This window comes from Ostrinia furnacalis, unplaced genomic scaffold, assembly GCF_004193835.3.
Source record: "Ostrinia furnacalis isolate ACB-3 unplaced genomic scaffold, ASM419383v2 OfSCF2047, whole genome shotgun sequence".
Classification (NCBI taxonomy): domain Eukaryota; kingdom Metazoa; phylum Arthropoda; class Insecta; order Lepidoptera; family Crambidae; genus Ostrinia; species Ostrinia furnacalis.
The window spans coordinates 1,547,227-1,559,743 of NW_021132286.1; the positions used below are offsets into that span (position 1 = coordinate 1,547,227).

A 12,517-nucleotide genomic window follows, 5' to 3' on the forward strand; every position below is an offset into this window, starting at 1 on the left:
ACTTTTCTCCGGGACAAACTTGACCTTCCCTGGTTGGTTTTTTATTGACGGTCAAGGTGTAGATTTTGGCTACACAGGAGTTGCAGGGTGAGGTGAGGGTTAAGTGGTGGGAATAGTCCCGTACCTTTATGAGTTTATTTTTTGACTAAAGCCTGGTCCGTGAGCACGTAGAATTTTGTCCAATGACCCAAAGCTACCCATCCTTATCGGTCGTGCGTAATTATATTGCTGTCGCGAATATGCGACGGGCGCCCGCAGTGAGTGTGCGATCGCGACAGCAACATCATTGCGCGCGAGCGATAATGATGGGTAGCTTGGGGTCATTGGACAAAATTCTACGTGCTGACGGACCAGGCTTTAGTAATTTCTAACGCCTGCGTCCCTCCTCAGTGATCCAGGAGGGCGACTCGTCGGAGGACAGCGAGGCGCGCGCGCTGCTCAACAAGTTCCTGGGCGCCACCGTGCTCATGAGCGGCATGCAGGCCTACGTCACCGAGCGCCCCGGCGGCAAGCTCTCCGTCAAGCAGGTCAGTCAATATTCTACCTTATACATTCACTGCTGGACTCAGGAGCGTAGCTGGCCGGACTATTTCGGATTAGACAGAGTAGGCAATGAGGGTTTTCGCGAATAAAAGATCCGCTAGATGGCGGGACGTGAATGTGGGGTGTGACTGCTGCGTGATTGGTGGATTTTGACATATCTGTCAATGTCATGTCAAAAATAACCAATCATGCAGCATTTGGACCTCGCGCCTACGTATTGCCATCTGGCGGATTTTTATTCGCGAAAACCCTCATTGCCTAAGAAATTTCAGTAATTTCGAAAAACCATTTTTAGATGAAACTTAACAAATTTTGATACAGGGCCCGTCTAAGGCCCGCTGCCCCACTGGCTTGGACTTCTGTTCAATACGAAATAGCTATGTCTTTCCTGTGACGTCTAGGTATAGCGAATTGCTGCTGAAAAGGTGACCTATCAGTGACCAATTCACATCTTTCACCCGTCCTTTAAAATTCGATAGACCCCAAATGTTCGACCCCTAATTAATCTACCGCCTTAGGCTACATCTAGCCTACTCATTCTACTGGTAAATCCGCCACTATCTTTATTAGATCGTAGCTCTATTAAATGTCTAACAATGCGCTTTTATCGAATCAGTCTGTAAATAAAGGTAAACAGACAAAACCACCTGATTAAGTTACATAAGGTGCGGAACAATAATATGTCATCCAGCATGCCAGAGCTAGCGACGCGTTGTAACGTCTGTATCATATTCTAATCCAGACTGTCACTATTGGCAAGAACTGGACTATACAGGGTGTTCTATATAAATTTTTCTTCACATATTTTGTTTGATCTTAGCATTTTATTGATTTAACAACTACTTAAGCACAATAAATGTCTTTCTTACTATTCAATAGACATGTAATTATTAATTTTGAAGTAGACATTAAAGGATTACTCAGAAGTCTTGTTGTAATTAACTGATTCTGAAGTGATTTTGTTCTTCTTAAAAATCTCGATCGAAATTTGTCATCTAAAAATTTCTTAAAATATGACATTGTGTATCATTGACATTGTATGAATCTAATGAATATGTTTGTGCTATTTCAATAATTCATAATCATTTTCTGACATTTGCATGACATTCAATTAATAATGATACTACTTTTTAATATTAAAAACATAACCGTATTTTTTGTAATATTTGCACATCGTATGTACGATAGAATATGTTGGAAACTTCTCTTTTTATAACCATTTGTAACCGTATTCTGGCAAATAAATGATTTATTATTATTATCCTTNATTATTATTATTAATTGAATTGAAGATAAGGAAGTAAAATATAACAGAGAGCAGACGGCAATTGTTGATGACACCCTGTATTTACTCGTAGTAAGAGCGTGAGTAAGTTTGCGCGGTATCTGGGTAACCTGTGACTCACACGCGGCAGTTCGCCGGGAGTTGGGTTACTATGAATTTTGAAGTCCAATGACACGCGTTATTTTTATTTATACTAACGCAAAAGAAAAAAAGTTAAAAAAGGATTACATACAACATTGTGTAGTTTAACAAACCAATAATCCTAAAAATGTAATCTACTATCATTAGTTTTTAATTAACTTTAAATTAGTAGTTAATTTTTGAGTTGGGGAAAATGTGACGATATTATACATAATATCTATTTTACAGCTCACAAAAAGTATGTTAATTTACTGGTGTGATGTATCAATTACCTACTCAATTACGTTATAAGCAAACTATTTTCTACGATTTATTATATTAGTACGAATATGATACCTTATATTCTTGCTAAGCTTACCTACTTGGCAGTCCATTTAATAAGAGAACAATTTTCGATCCATTGACCCAAACATTTTTACACATAATCTAATTTGAACTATAGACGTACTCACGCATTGTACAAGACAATGACAAAATAATTACAGTCTATTCTCCTAAGTAGTCGCAAAATAACCGCCCACGCGGACACAAGGAAGATAGTAATTAACTATAATTTAAGACGCTCGCCATAATGTAGAGTCACGACCTACACTTAAATATTCATTAAGCCAAACTATAAACATAAATAATATTACGTCATGCATGATACAATCCTAACTAATATTATAAATGCGAAAGTAACTCTGTCTGTCTGTCTGTCTGTCTGTCTGTTACGCTTTCCCGCTTAAACCTCGCAACCGATTTTGATGAAATTTGGCATAGAGATAGTTTGAGTCCCGGGAAAGAACATAGGATAGTTTTTATCCCGGTTTTTGAAACAGGGACGCGCGCGATAAAGTTTTTCTGTGACAGACAAAATTCCACGCGGGCGAAGCCGCGGGCGGAAAGCTAGTAAGGCATAAACTTAACTACTCTAAAGAAAATTACCACTATGACCAAACTTTTAACAGTCTAGATAAAAATATACTTAAGCTAAATAAAAGCTTAAATTCAGTCTAGTTTCAAGTGAAAAAAATAAACATTTCCTACTTCAGTGTAATCGTAATGACTTCCTAGCAAAATTTACTTTATGGCTTAAAATATTGAAATGCTTGCCAACGCTTTAAGTTCCTTGAAACAAAACATTCCAAAAACTCATTCACTTGTCTCTCGCAAACAAATGAGTCTCGTTTCATTGTGCAAGCGCGCCCTTTCTTCCTTTTACATTCCGCAAATCATCCCTTCTGCGCACGCGTCTGCATTTGGACAGCGACCAGCGCTATTATTTCCTCTAGTAAACAAAAGCGAAGCCGTACGCAGTGCGCGCGCGTCTATTGCCGTTTTAAGCCACGCGCGGAAAGCGCGAAAACGCGGCAAAAATAACACGCTCAGCGCCGACATTTCCTTTTCACTACCCCAAAAAGAACATAACCGGCAACTAGCTGTGCTGAAACTTGCACTTTGCTGATTGAAAATAGGGTGTAAAGTTCATTGAAGAGGGGACGCCGCTATATTCGGCGCGGTGACGTCAGAGGCGGGCGCGCGCGCAGTCCGATCCGCACTCCGGCGCAGAGCGGTGCGCGCCAACTAATTATGACTTAAATTAAACAAATATAGATATCATTAGTTATGATATGATATTAAATTTAATAATCAATCAATTAAAATACCCCTAGTGCAGTCCCGTAAGGGCAGCAAAGTAGTGAAGTTCCAGTTTCAGGATTACAGTTTTTTTTCCACCCCCATTCGGTAAGTGACATTTTTAATTTATTTCTTACTAAAATAATTTATAAATAAAAAAAATATTATTATCATTTAATTATAACACAAAATGTAAATAATAGCAGTCATATTAAATGGAAATAAAGAACAACCTGTAGCCGCAATCTACACACGGCAATCCCGCCTGTCCATCCTGATTTTGACATTATTTAGCAATTCTCTACCTAATATGTAGGTATATCTCTTCACGTTTACAAACTCTAGGAGGCTTAATTTAATTATTTTATTAATTATTTTTTAGTTTTTCTTCCAATTTTTAACCAATTCATTTTTGTACTAATAATTTGGACCACTTCACTTTGCAACCGGTCATTATAAGGGTTTTATAGGACAGTAAATAGTTTATATTTTAAACACTTCTTCAAAATCTCTTGGTAACTCTGCCAATAGCATAATTTTAAAGCAGTTTTTTTTTTCTCTGGAATGAGTCACGTTCAAATCATTTGTCACTAATGACATATCCGTTTCCATCCCTAACCTCGACCGGCGCCTTGGTCCATCACAGGTTCTCGCGTGTCACTCGTGACCTACACCGGCTTGACATTGCGTCCATCATGCTCGCCGTCCGCCTCGGCGGTGTGTCACGGCACTCACGGCACCGACGAAAAGCGCCACAACAAATAGAAAATAAAAATACTGACAGTCTGAAATATTTAGAGAGTTTAACCTCTAGAGTTAAAGACGTGTTGAAAATACGACATCTCTCAAGGAAAGAATTCGGATATGAATAGAATGTTTTGAAATTTCGATTTTGTCTAGGCTCAGGATTATTCTCGAATGATTTACTGGATTTTATCCTAGTAGTATAGAATTATAAGTATTATAACGTCGACAACCACATATTTTTTCCCCGATTTACTGTAAATTAGAACAATCTTACTTATTTCGTTTACCAAACAAATCGAACATTTTTACAGATTAATTGTGAATTTTTGACTTAAAAAATAGTAGTACCTACCTAATGCAGCCGAAGTGGCCAGCTCTTCTGTGCCGCTATAGATCAGATATCATCACCGCCCAATCACACGCTGAGGCCTTTCTACGCCCGGCCCATTCCACACTAATCATGTAATAAGGCTTATCTCGTAGAAAGTACATGTGATAAAGGTGCATCCTTACTAGGACTGAGCGTTCGCCAGCGAACTTGCTCGCCCAAATACATGTCAAAGTATTTATCAAGTCACACAACCCTGTTTTTCTCAATATTTATTCATTTTTATGGATAAAAAATACTTAATAAATTATTTGAAATTCAAATTCAAATAATTTGAATTTGAATAAATTATTTGCATAGACACACTCCGATAATAAGTCAACTCTACATTTACGCATTTTCTCGGTTTCTGAATATTGCGACCATGAATGGCATATTATTGTAAAAATTTGCCAGAGATTTTTTTTCAAATACTACTTAACTGTGGTTACACTACATGATATCGCTCTATTGCACACGCAGCTTAATATCGCAAATACGCCCGCTGAGGTAAAGCACTCCGAAGATAAATTATTGGCTTCTCAAAAGTAGGACTCACGACAACAAAGTCTTGTTATTTCGAACAAACGCCCATTAAAATAATTGTTATATTATCTAGTCGTTAGTGAATTAATTAAACAATAAACTTGTGTACCTATTCTAAGTTATTTGATATAAGTGTAATGCTGAACCATAAATCTTTATTGATACGTCTATGCAATTGAATTTTGTGGGCCGAATTTGCCTCTACATGGGTTGCTAAAAAGGATAATAATATGGGGGATCGAACATTTTTCTATAGAAGTTTTTGTCACAGAGGTTTCCTGTATTCAACTAATTTTGATTTGACTATCTTTTTCTTTACAAATACCTATAGAGTAGGAAGTGACTACAGTCTTCAGGATGTTTTCATGTTTCACTCAACTTCACACACAAAGCTCTATTTTGCAAAATGTTGATAACTTAATTTTATTAAGACCTCTTTTCATTAGACATCATCTCCGCCAGTTATTTTATAATTTTGTTTTATTTTCGTCGTGAAATGTAACTTTTCCTCGTTAGAAGTTATTTATGACGCACTGAGACCGACACGGACACTGATGTTTTTGTATTTTTAACCATTCAGTTGACAGCAGATAGACTTGCTATCAGAATGTTTTTAAATTATGTCACAAAAGTTGTTATGTTGGAAGCGCTGGTAGGGCCCGATTACCCAAAAGATAAGGAGACATATAAAGTTCCCCAAAAGGTACCTTTTGTATTGTATTTTGTTTTGACGTTCATTGTGCCAAAATATTGATCTAAATAATAAATAAATATCCTTGGACATTTTACACTGCGCATCTAGTTCAAAGCTTGTACTATGGGTACTAGACAACGGATATAAACATACTTAAATACTTTTTTTTTCGTAAATACATACTTATTATAAGTTATTATACATAGAAAACACCCAGTCCAATACAAACAAATATGTTCATGCACACAAATGTTTGTACTGTGCGGGAATCGAACACGCTACCTCCGGAATAGTAGTCCGTTTCGAACCACTACACCAAACGGCCGATTGTAATAAAATATTTTTGATTTTTATTGATTTTACTGAAATTAACTATATCACCAAATCGCACAAAATAGTTAGCAAATAATAAGAAATTACAGAGGAATTTAATCTACTTGCGAGGTTCAACAATCGCGAATCTATTCAAAACGCAATAAAACAACTAACGGCGCTTTTACTTCAAAGGGTTAGGCGTTGAAAGTGTCGCTGCGCGCAGACAGCTATCTCAGATGATCGCCGCGATGCGCGTGCGCCGCGTCAACCTCATCATAACCATTAAACAAGCGCTTGACGCAAACGATTATGGCTTGACTACCTTTACTACTTGCGACTTTGAGTCAGGTTGTTTACCTTTCCCAAAGTACCTGTTAGGTACTTACTATTTAATCTGTTTGTTGTTATTGTTGTCTTGTTTTGTGTGTATAAGTAGTTATTAATAAATGTTCCAATAATAACGTCAAGTCTATAATCTGTATATTCTTAAACCACAGTCTATCTACATTCAAGATTACAATACATGAATGATCTAAATATTTAAATAGTCTTGCTATTTTCAATGGAATATTGGAGCATTTATGAACCACTAGTTAGTTAGTTTTGCAGGACAATCGAATACCGCACTTAGCCTCATGATTGGGCCATTGTGCGCGATTTGTGGTTGATCTTCCTACTCCAACCACCCCAGATCCCCCCAGAAGGTAAGCAGTCTGTAAGTTATGACCCCCTAAAGTTGGGTTAACTTTGTCGTCTTTGTCAACCCTTAAAACATTATTTTAAGACAAATTAGGTTACTACTTTAGCAAGAAAAAGTTGTATCTGTAATGTCGTTTTCACATTTACGATCTACATCCATGCTCGTCCATATTAATGCTGCTATTACCGCTAACCACCACCGCAGAACAAATTGAAATGTAGCTCTACATTTCTTACCATAATGTATTTCAACTTGCGGTCTGTTGCAGAATAATGACTATATCGAACAAAAACATGCTACTGGTTGATCTAAAGTGTAACAGCTTGTGTTATAATACTCCTACTAGATAAATGGATAGAAAACAACTGCCTGTAGAATTTCTTATAAAGGATTTAGCTGAATTAATTTCTGTGAAATATATTGGATAGACTCTACCTTTGCAGTTAAACCTTCAAAGAGTTATCTCACGCGTGTAAATATTGCTGAGCTTTAAGCTCAGGTCAAAGCTCTCGCAGGTGTGATATCTCGAAGTACCCCTCGTTGACCCGGGGTCAACGTTGTCCAATTCGCTTGTGGAAGGCTCTGTAGCCATCGTCTTGTTACTACCATAATAATAGTTAGATACTACATACTCGTAGCTTTTAATGTGCTTTGTTCTTCAGTCAATTATATTATTAGAGAAACTTTCGTACTTACTATTTACTTATTATTTTATATTCTTGAAGAAGATTCCTTGGGAGTATTTGACTGGACGAAACTTGACACCATTTAGTCACATTTTAAACATTGTTAAATCGTGTTGACGGTGTTGATGGCTTATGCATACCAGTGTCTCGGTTTTAAAATGCATTAAATAAAAACCGTTTCATGCCTGTATTTAATGTTGTTCACTCTACCGTGTGTTCATTAAATTTGAACCGTTTAAATTACAAATACTTTCTCCGCACCGTTATTCTGAAAATACTTGAGCTGAGACTCCGACAACAAACACGCAGAGCATTAAGATCTAAAATTAAACGATTACGCGAGCGATGCTAGTAAACATAGCGAATGTTCAGCCGCAAGTGGTAGAGCAGAGAGCATTGTATCAGCATCGATTTGTATTGGCACGCCGGTAATTGAATGAAATAGTTTTGATTTGTCACCGACCCAAGGCTGAGGGCGTGGGCGCAGGACCAGCGGAGATTGCTTTTAAATTCACTGAAAAATAACTCATAGATTCAGAGGGTTAATAGAGTACAAGAAGAGAATCCAAAGAGACAAACAAGATAAAAAATACAGTACTAGTAATAAAATTTATACTGTAATTCCTACTTGACAAGGAATAAGCATCCATAAGAAGCTAACATCTGCACAGTAGGTATTCTAATGAAGTGCTCGCCACTGAAACGACCGAACTCATCTGAAACGGCTCGATTGGAAGGAAGCACATAATTCTTAACGAAGAAATCGGATTTAAGCTTATTTTATTTTACGTAGCTATTTATTATTTTTCCAAGTAGCGATTAGTTGTGCATCGCGCTCACCTCCCTCAGGTTAATCGTAACCCGAGGCTCGGGCGTTCACTCCTGCTAATTATACCCGCGCCTGCGCCAAATAGAAGTGGGTCAATCGGCCCGATACGCCAATACCCATGGACTGCCCAAATGGACGCGCGCGCACCTCACTGACACACCACTTTAAAGGACTTTGAACTCTATTCAAAAGATGCTAACATCTTCTTCAACCAAAACAAGGCTACACAATAAAACCTAAACACTGTCTTGTAGCTACTAAAGTCGTATTTCCATCGTCACAGTCATTATAGAGACGAGCCTCCTAAATCAACTATTGTCACCTCGCCCCATTGAGTCCAATTCGATGACTAATGATAATGATGAACGAATGAAAATAAAAGTGATTTCGTTAATTGGTGTAAGTGCCAATTTATTTGATTGGTTTATTACAAAGCTAATGAGAACAACGCCTCTACACATAACTAAGTGGATAGTATGAATGGTACAAGACTTGTACCATTCAGTATCGCCAACCCCGAAAAGAAATGTTTATACCTATCTGACGTTATGTTAGTAAAAGACACGTCCAGTTAATTTATTACTGAACAAATTACTTACAGTAGTTAGAAGAATTAATCCAAAATTAATATCTTTACTGCTTTGCTGCATCTGAAAATTGCCGGCCGGAATTCAAATCATCTAACCAAGGAAGTGTTTTAGTGACACGATATTTTCCTTGTCCATTGGATGTTGTTGTCACTCGTCAACCCTGCGCCTGGTGGCACGCCAAGCTGCACCCGCGCGTGTGACGCCCTTATTTGGCTCTTCCCTTCAGACTTGGCGAATGTCGCAAAGGCCAAGATCGCAACCTTGAGGCTGGACGGAACAAAGGAATCGGGACAGGGAACACTTGGTACAAGGTTAAAAAATGATTTTGGTACTAGACTATTTTTCACTTCTTGATTCTATGAGCTTTACAGAGACACAATTACCTGATTTTATCTACCTCTATTATATTGTCAAAAACTTTTTTGTTGCGTCATCACTTCCCAGACAACTGAGTGACCATAAGTGTATCTCCATTCTCCAATCTTTTTGAATTTACGCGACGCGAAACTGCTACCTATCGTTTCCACTGCCCATCTGTAATTAACATTCACTTTAATTGGCCATTAAATTAATGAATTCTTACAAAAGATACTATTATGATTGAAGTATAATACTTCGTAAGCAATTATTTAAATCAATCATAAATGTACAGCATGCAAACAAGTGGTTAACATGATTTATAGCATCAAATTACAGTGAAAATTAGACTAAGTAGGTTATATGAAAATAGAAACCTCACATCGCCTTATCTCGATAAACAACTGCATGTTTAATTTACCTGGCATATGTTTTTGGTACAGTACATTTCCCCGCAGTCTTAACTCGTGTTAAGTAAAGTATATAAAATAATTTCATCGCAATCACCACGTAACTATTTCCAAAGCACTTGCGATCTAAATCGCCGCGTGCGCACCGCAGCTGCGACTGTNCTGGCCCATTTATTGTCCTGAAGCAGTGGTAGGGTTAATACTGGGACGTGTAAAAGTGCTTTTTTTAAGCCTATTTACAGAAATAAATGAGTTTTAATGAGTTTTTTTTTTAATGCCCAATTGATTTACTACTGAATAAATTAAATAGAGTTAGAAGAATTAATCCAAAACTAATCTCTTTACTGCTCTGCTGCATCTGAAAATTGCCGACCGGAAATCAAATCATCTAACCAAGGAAGTGTTTTAGGGACACGATATTTTCCTTGTCCATTTGATGTTGTCACTCGTCAACCCTGCGCCTGGTGGCACGCCAAGCTGCGCCCGCGCGTGTGTCGCCCTTATTTGGCTCTTCCCTTCAGACTTGGCGAATGTCGCAAAGGCCAAGATCGCAACCTTGATGCTGGACGGAACAAAGGAATCGGGACAGGGAACACTTGGTACAAGGTCAAAAAATGTTTTTGGTACTAGACTGAATTTTCACTTCTTGATTCTATGAGCTTCACGGAGACACAACTCTCATCCACAGGGGTGTTATTTCAGATACCCGATTTTATCTACCTCTATTGTCAAAAACTTTTTTATTGTGCCAACATTTTCCCAGACAACTGAGTGACCATAAGCGTATCTCCACGCTTTTTGAATGTACGCGACGCGAAACTGCTACCTATCGTTTCCACTGCCCATCTGTAATTAACATTCACTTTAATTGGCTATTGAATTAATGAATTCTTACAAAAGATACTATTATAACTGAAGTAAAATACTTCGTAAGCAATTATTTAAATCAATCATAAATGTAGAGCATGCAAACAAGTGGTTAACATGCTTAATAGCATCAAAATAACAGTGAAAATTAGACTATTATATGAAAATGGAAACCTCACATCGCCTTATCTCGATAAACAACTGCATGTTTAATTTACCTCGCATATAAGGTAGATGTTTTCGGTACAGTACATTTCCCCTCAGTCTTAACTCGTGTTAAGTAAAGATATAAAATCATTTCATCGCAATCACCACGTAACACTATTTCCAAAGCGCTTGCGATCTAAATCGCCGCGTGCGCACCGCAGCCGCGACTGTATCCCCGGTTTCACATTTTTATAACAGTAAAAAGCCAGTGTCCATTTCTCTTTTTGCCGTTTGCTCTCGATGTTGTTATCCCGCTTTTTATCTTCCTCGGCGGAGGTGACTAACTTATCCAATTATACTCAATAAGGTTATCCGTTTCCTATTTTCTAAGATTGCCTTTCACTCATAATGTAGCCAACATTTCAAAACAGCGAAATGTTTGCAAACAAAATATGAAGTCAATATACTCTAGGCTACCTATACATTCCTAAGTACCTACTTGAGATTCGGATGTAACACCTACACTTAGGTATACACATTAGATTTAGCTTAATGCATGTTAAATTATCCTACTTAGGTATATGTATAACGTTTTCAATAGTCAGATACCTAGCTACAAATTGGTGTTTGTGCTATCATTAACATGTCACGAATCAGCATGCATTTGGACTGACGGACGACCAGCGACACGCGGGCATGCGCATGCGCTCCAGATCCGCCGCTCCTATTTCCTTTCCGCGTTTTTGCAGCGCCGATGATCGCAATCATCGCATTGTTGCAAAAACTGCGGCGCGCGCGTGCTAACCACTCTCACACAGGGTTACCACCACCACTGTAAAGCTGGCAAATATGATACATCTTTGCAGTCATAATTACTTCTCATGCGTGTGGTGAGAAATTCATAATTTGTTTGCCATCTATTATCTTTTGTCTTCTTGTAGGTACTTATAACAAGTCGCAATAATACACATACAACTAAATCTATTTTGATTAGTGACTTACGAATCAAGTATCTGACAGCTTTTACGTCAAAGGCAACCTTAGCTATCATCGCATCTGCCCGCGCGCATATCTCGGCACGCGCCGTTAGCCGCTAGATCGCTTCTTGCGAACCCGCGCGTGTTGCCGCGCTCGAGCGCGATCGACCGATACACTTGTTATCGGCCATTCTGTGCCGGCAACGACGTCTGCGCATCAGTAGGAATAGGATTGACACAGTGAGTAGCTGACAGACAGACAAAACTGCATTATTCATAATCGCTCTTTAAATAACTTTTTTGCCAGCGTAGTTTCACCTCTATTAATATGATATGATTTTTATGTTCTAAAATCGTCCTACCTATCGTCAAAATGTTTGAAAAGTATACCTGCGCCGGTAAATGACCGCTAAAAACAAAATGACAAAAAGCTGCTGCTACAAAGTAAGATAATAGTGTAAATTTCAAAAAGCATCTTTGTTTAAAGCCAGATGTCACATATCATCTTGTTTTAAACAAATTAACGGACTTTTATAAATGTGGGCGTCCAAAAATATCGTCTGCGTCTGTTGTGCGACATTTCCTCTTTTTGCGCGCGCGCATGTTCCCGGAACGCGCCGACCATTGATCCCTCTGATGACTCTATCGATTCCTCGACGACTTCTTCGCGATACGATTTACGCCGAAACTAAAGGA

At 38.2% G+C, this 12,517-nt stretch overlaps 1 protein-coding gene across 6 annotated transcripts in view; it reads left to right on the plus strand.

Moving 5' to 3' along the window:
- The window catches only part of LOC114354390 (microtubule-associated protein futsch), a 71,820-nt gene that overhangs the window by 41,011 nt on the left and 18,292 nt on the right, over nucleotides 1–12,517 (plus strand). For all 6 annotated transcript variants that reach the window (XR_003656018.1, XM_028306760.1, XM_028306761.1 and 3 more), the window contains one exon: nucleotides 391–527. Coding sequence is in view for 5 of the 6 variants with exons in the window: in XM_028306760.1 (XP_028162561.1) it covers nucleotides 391–527 (137 nt within the window). In the remaining variant the exon portion in view is untranslated. The remainder of the gene's footprint in view (nucleotides 1–390; nucleotides 528–12,517) is intronic.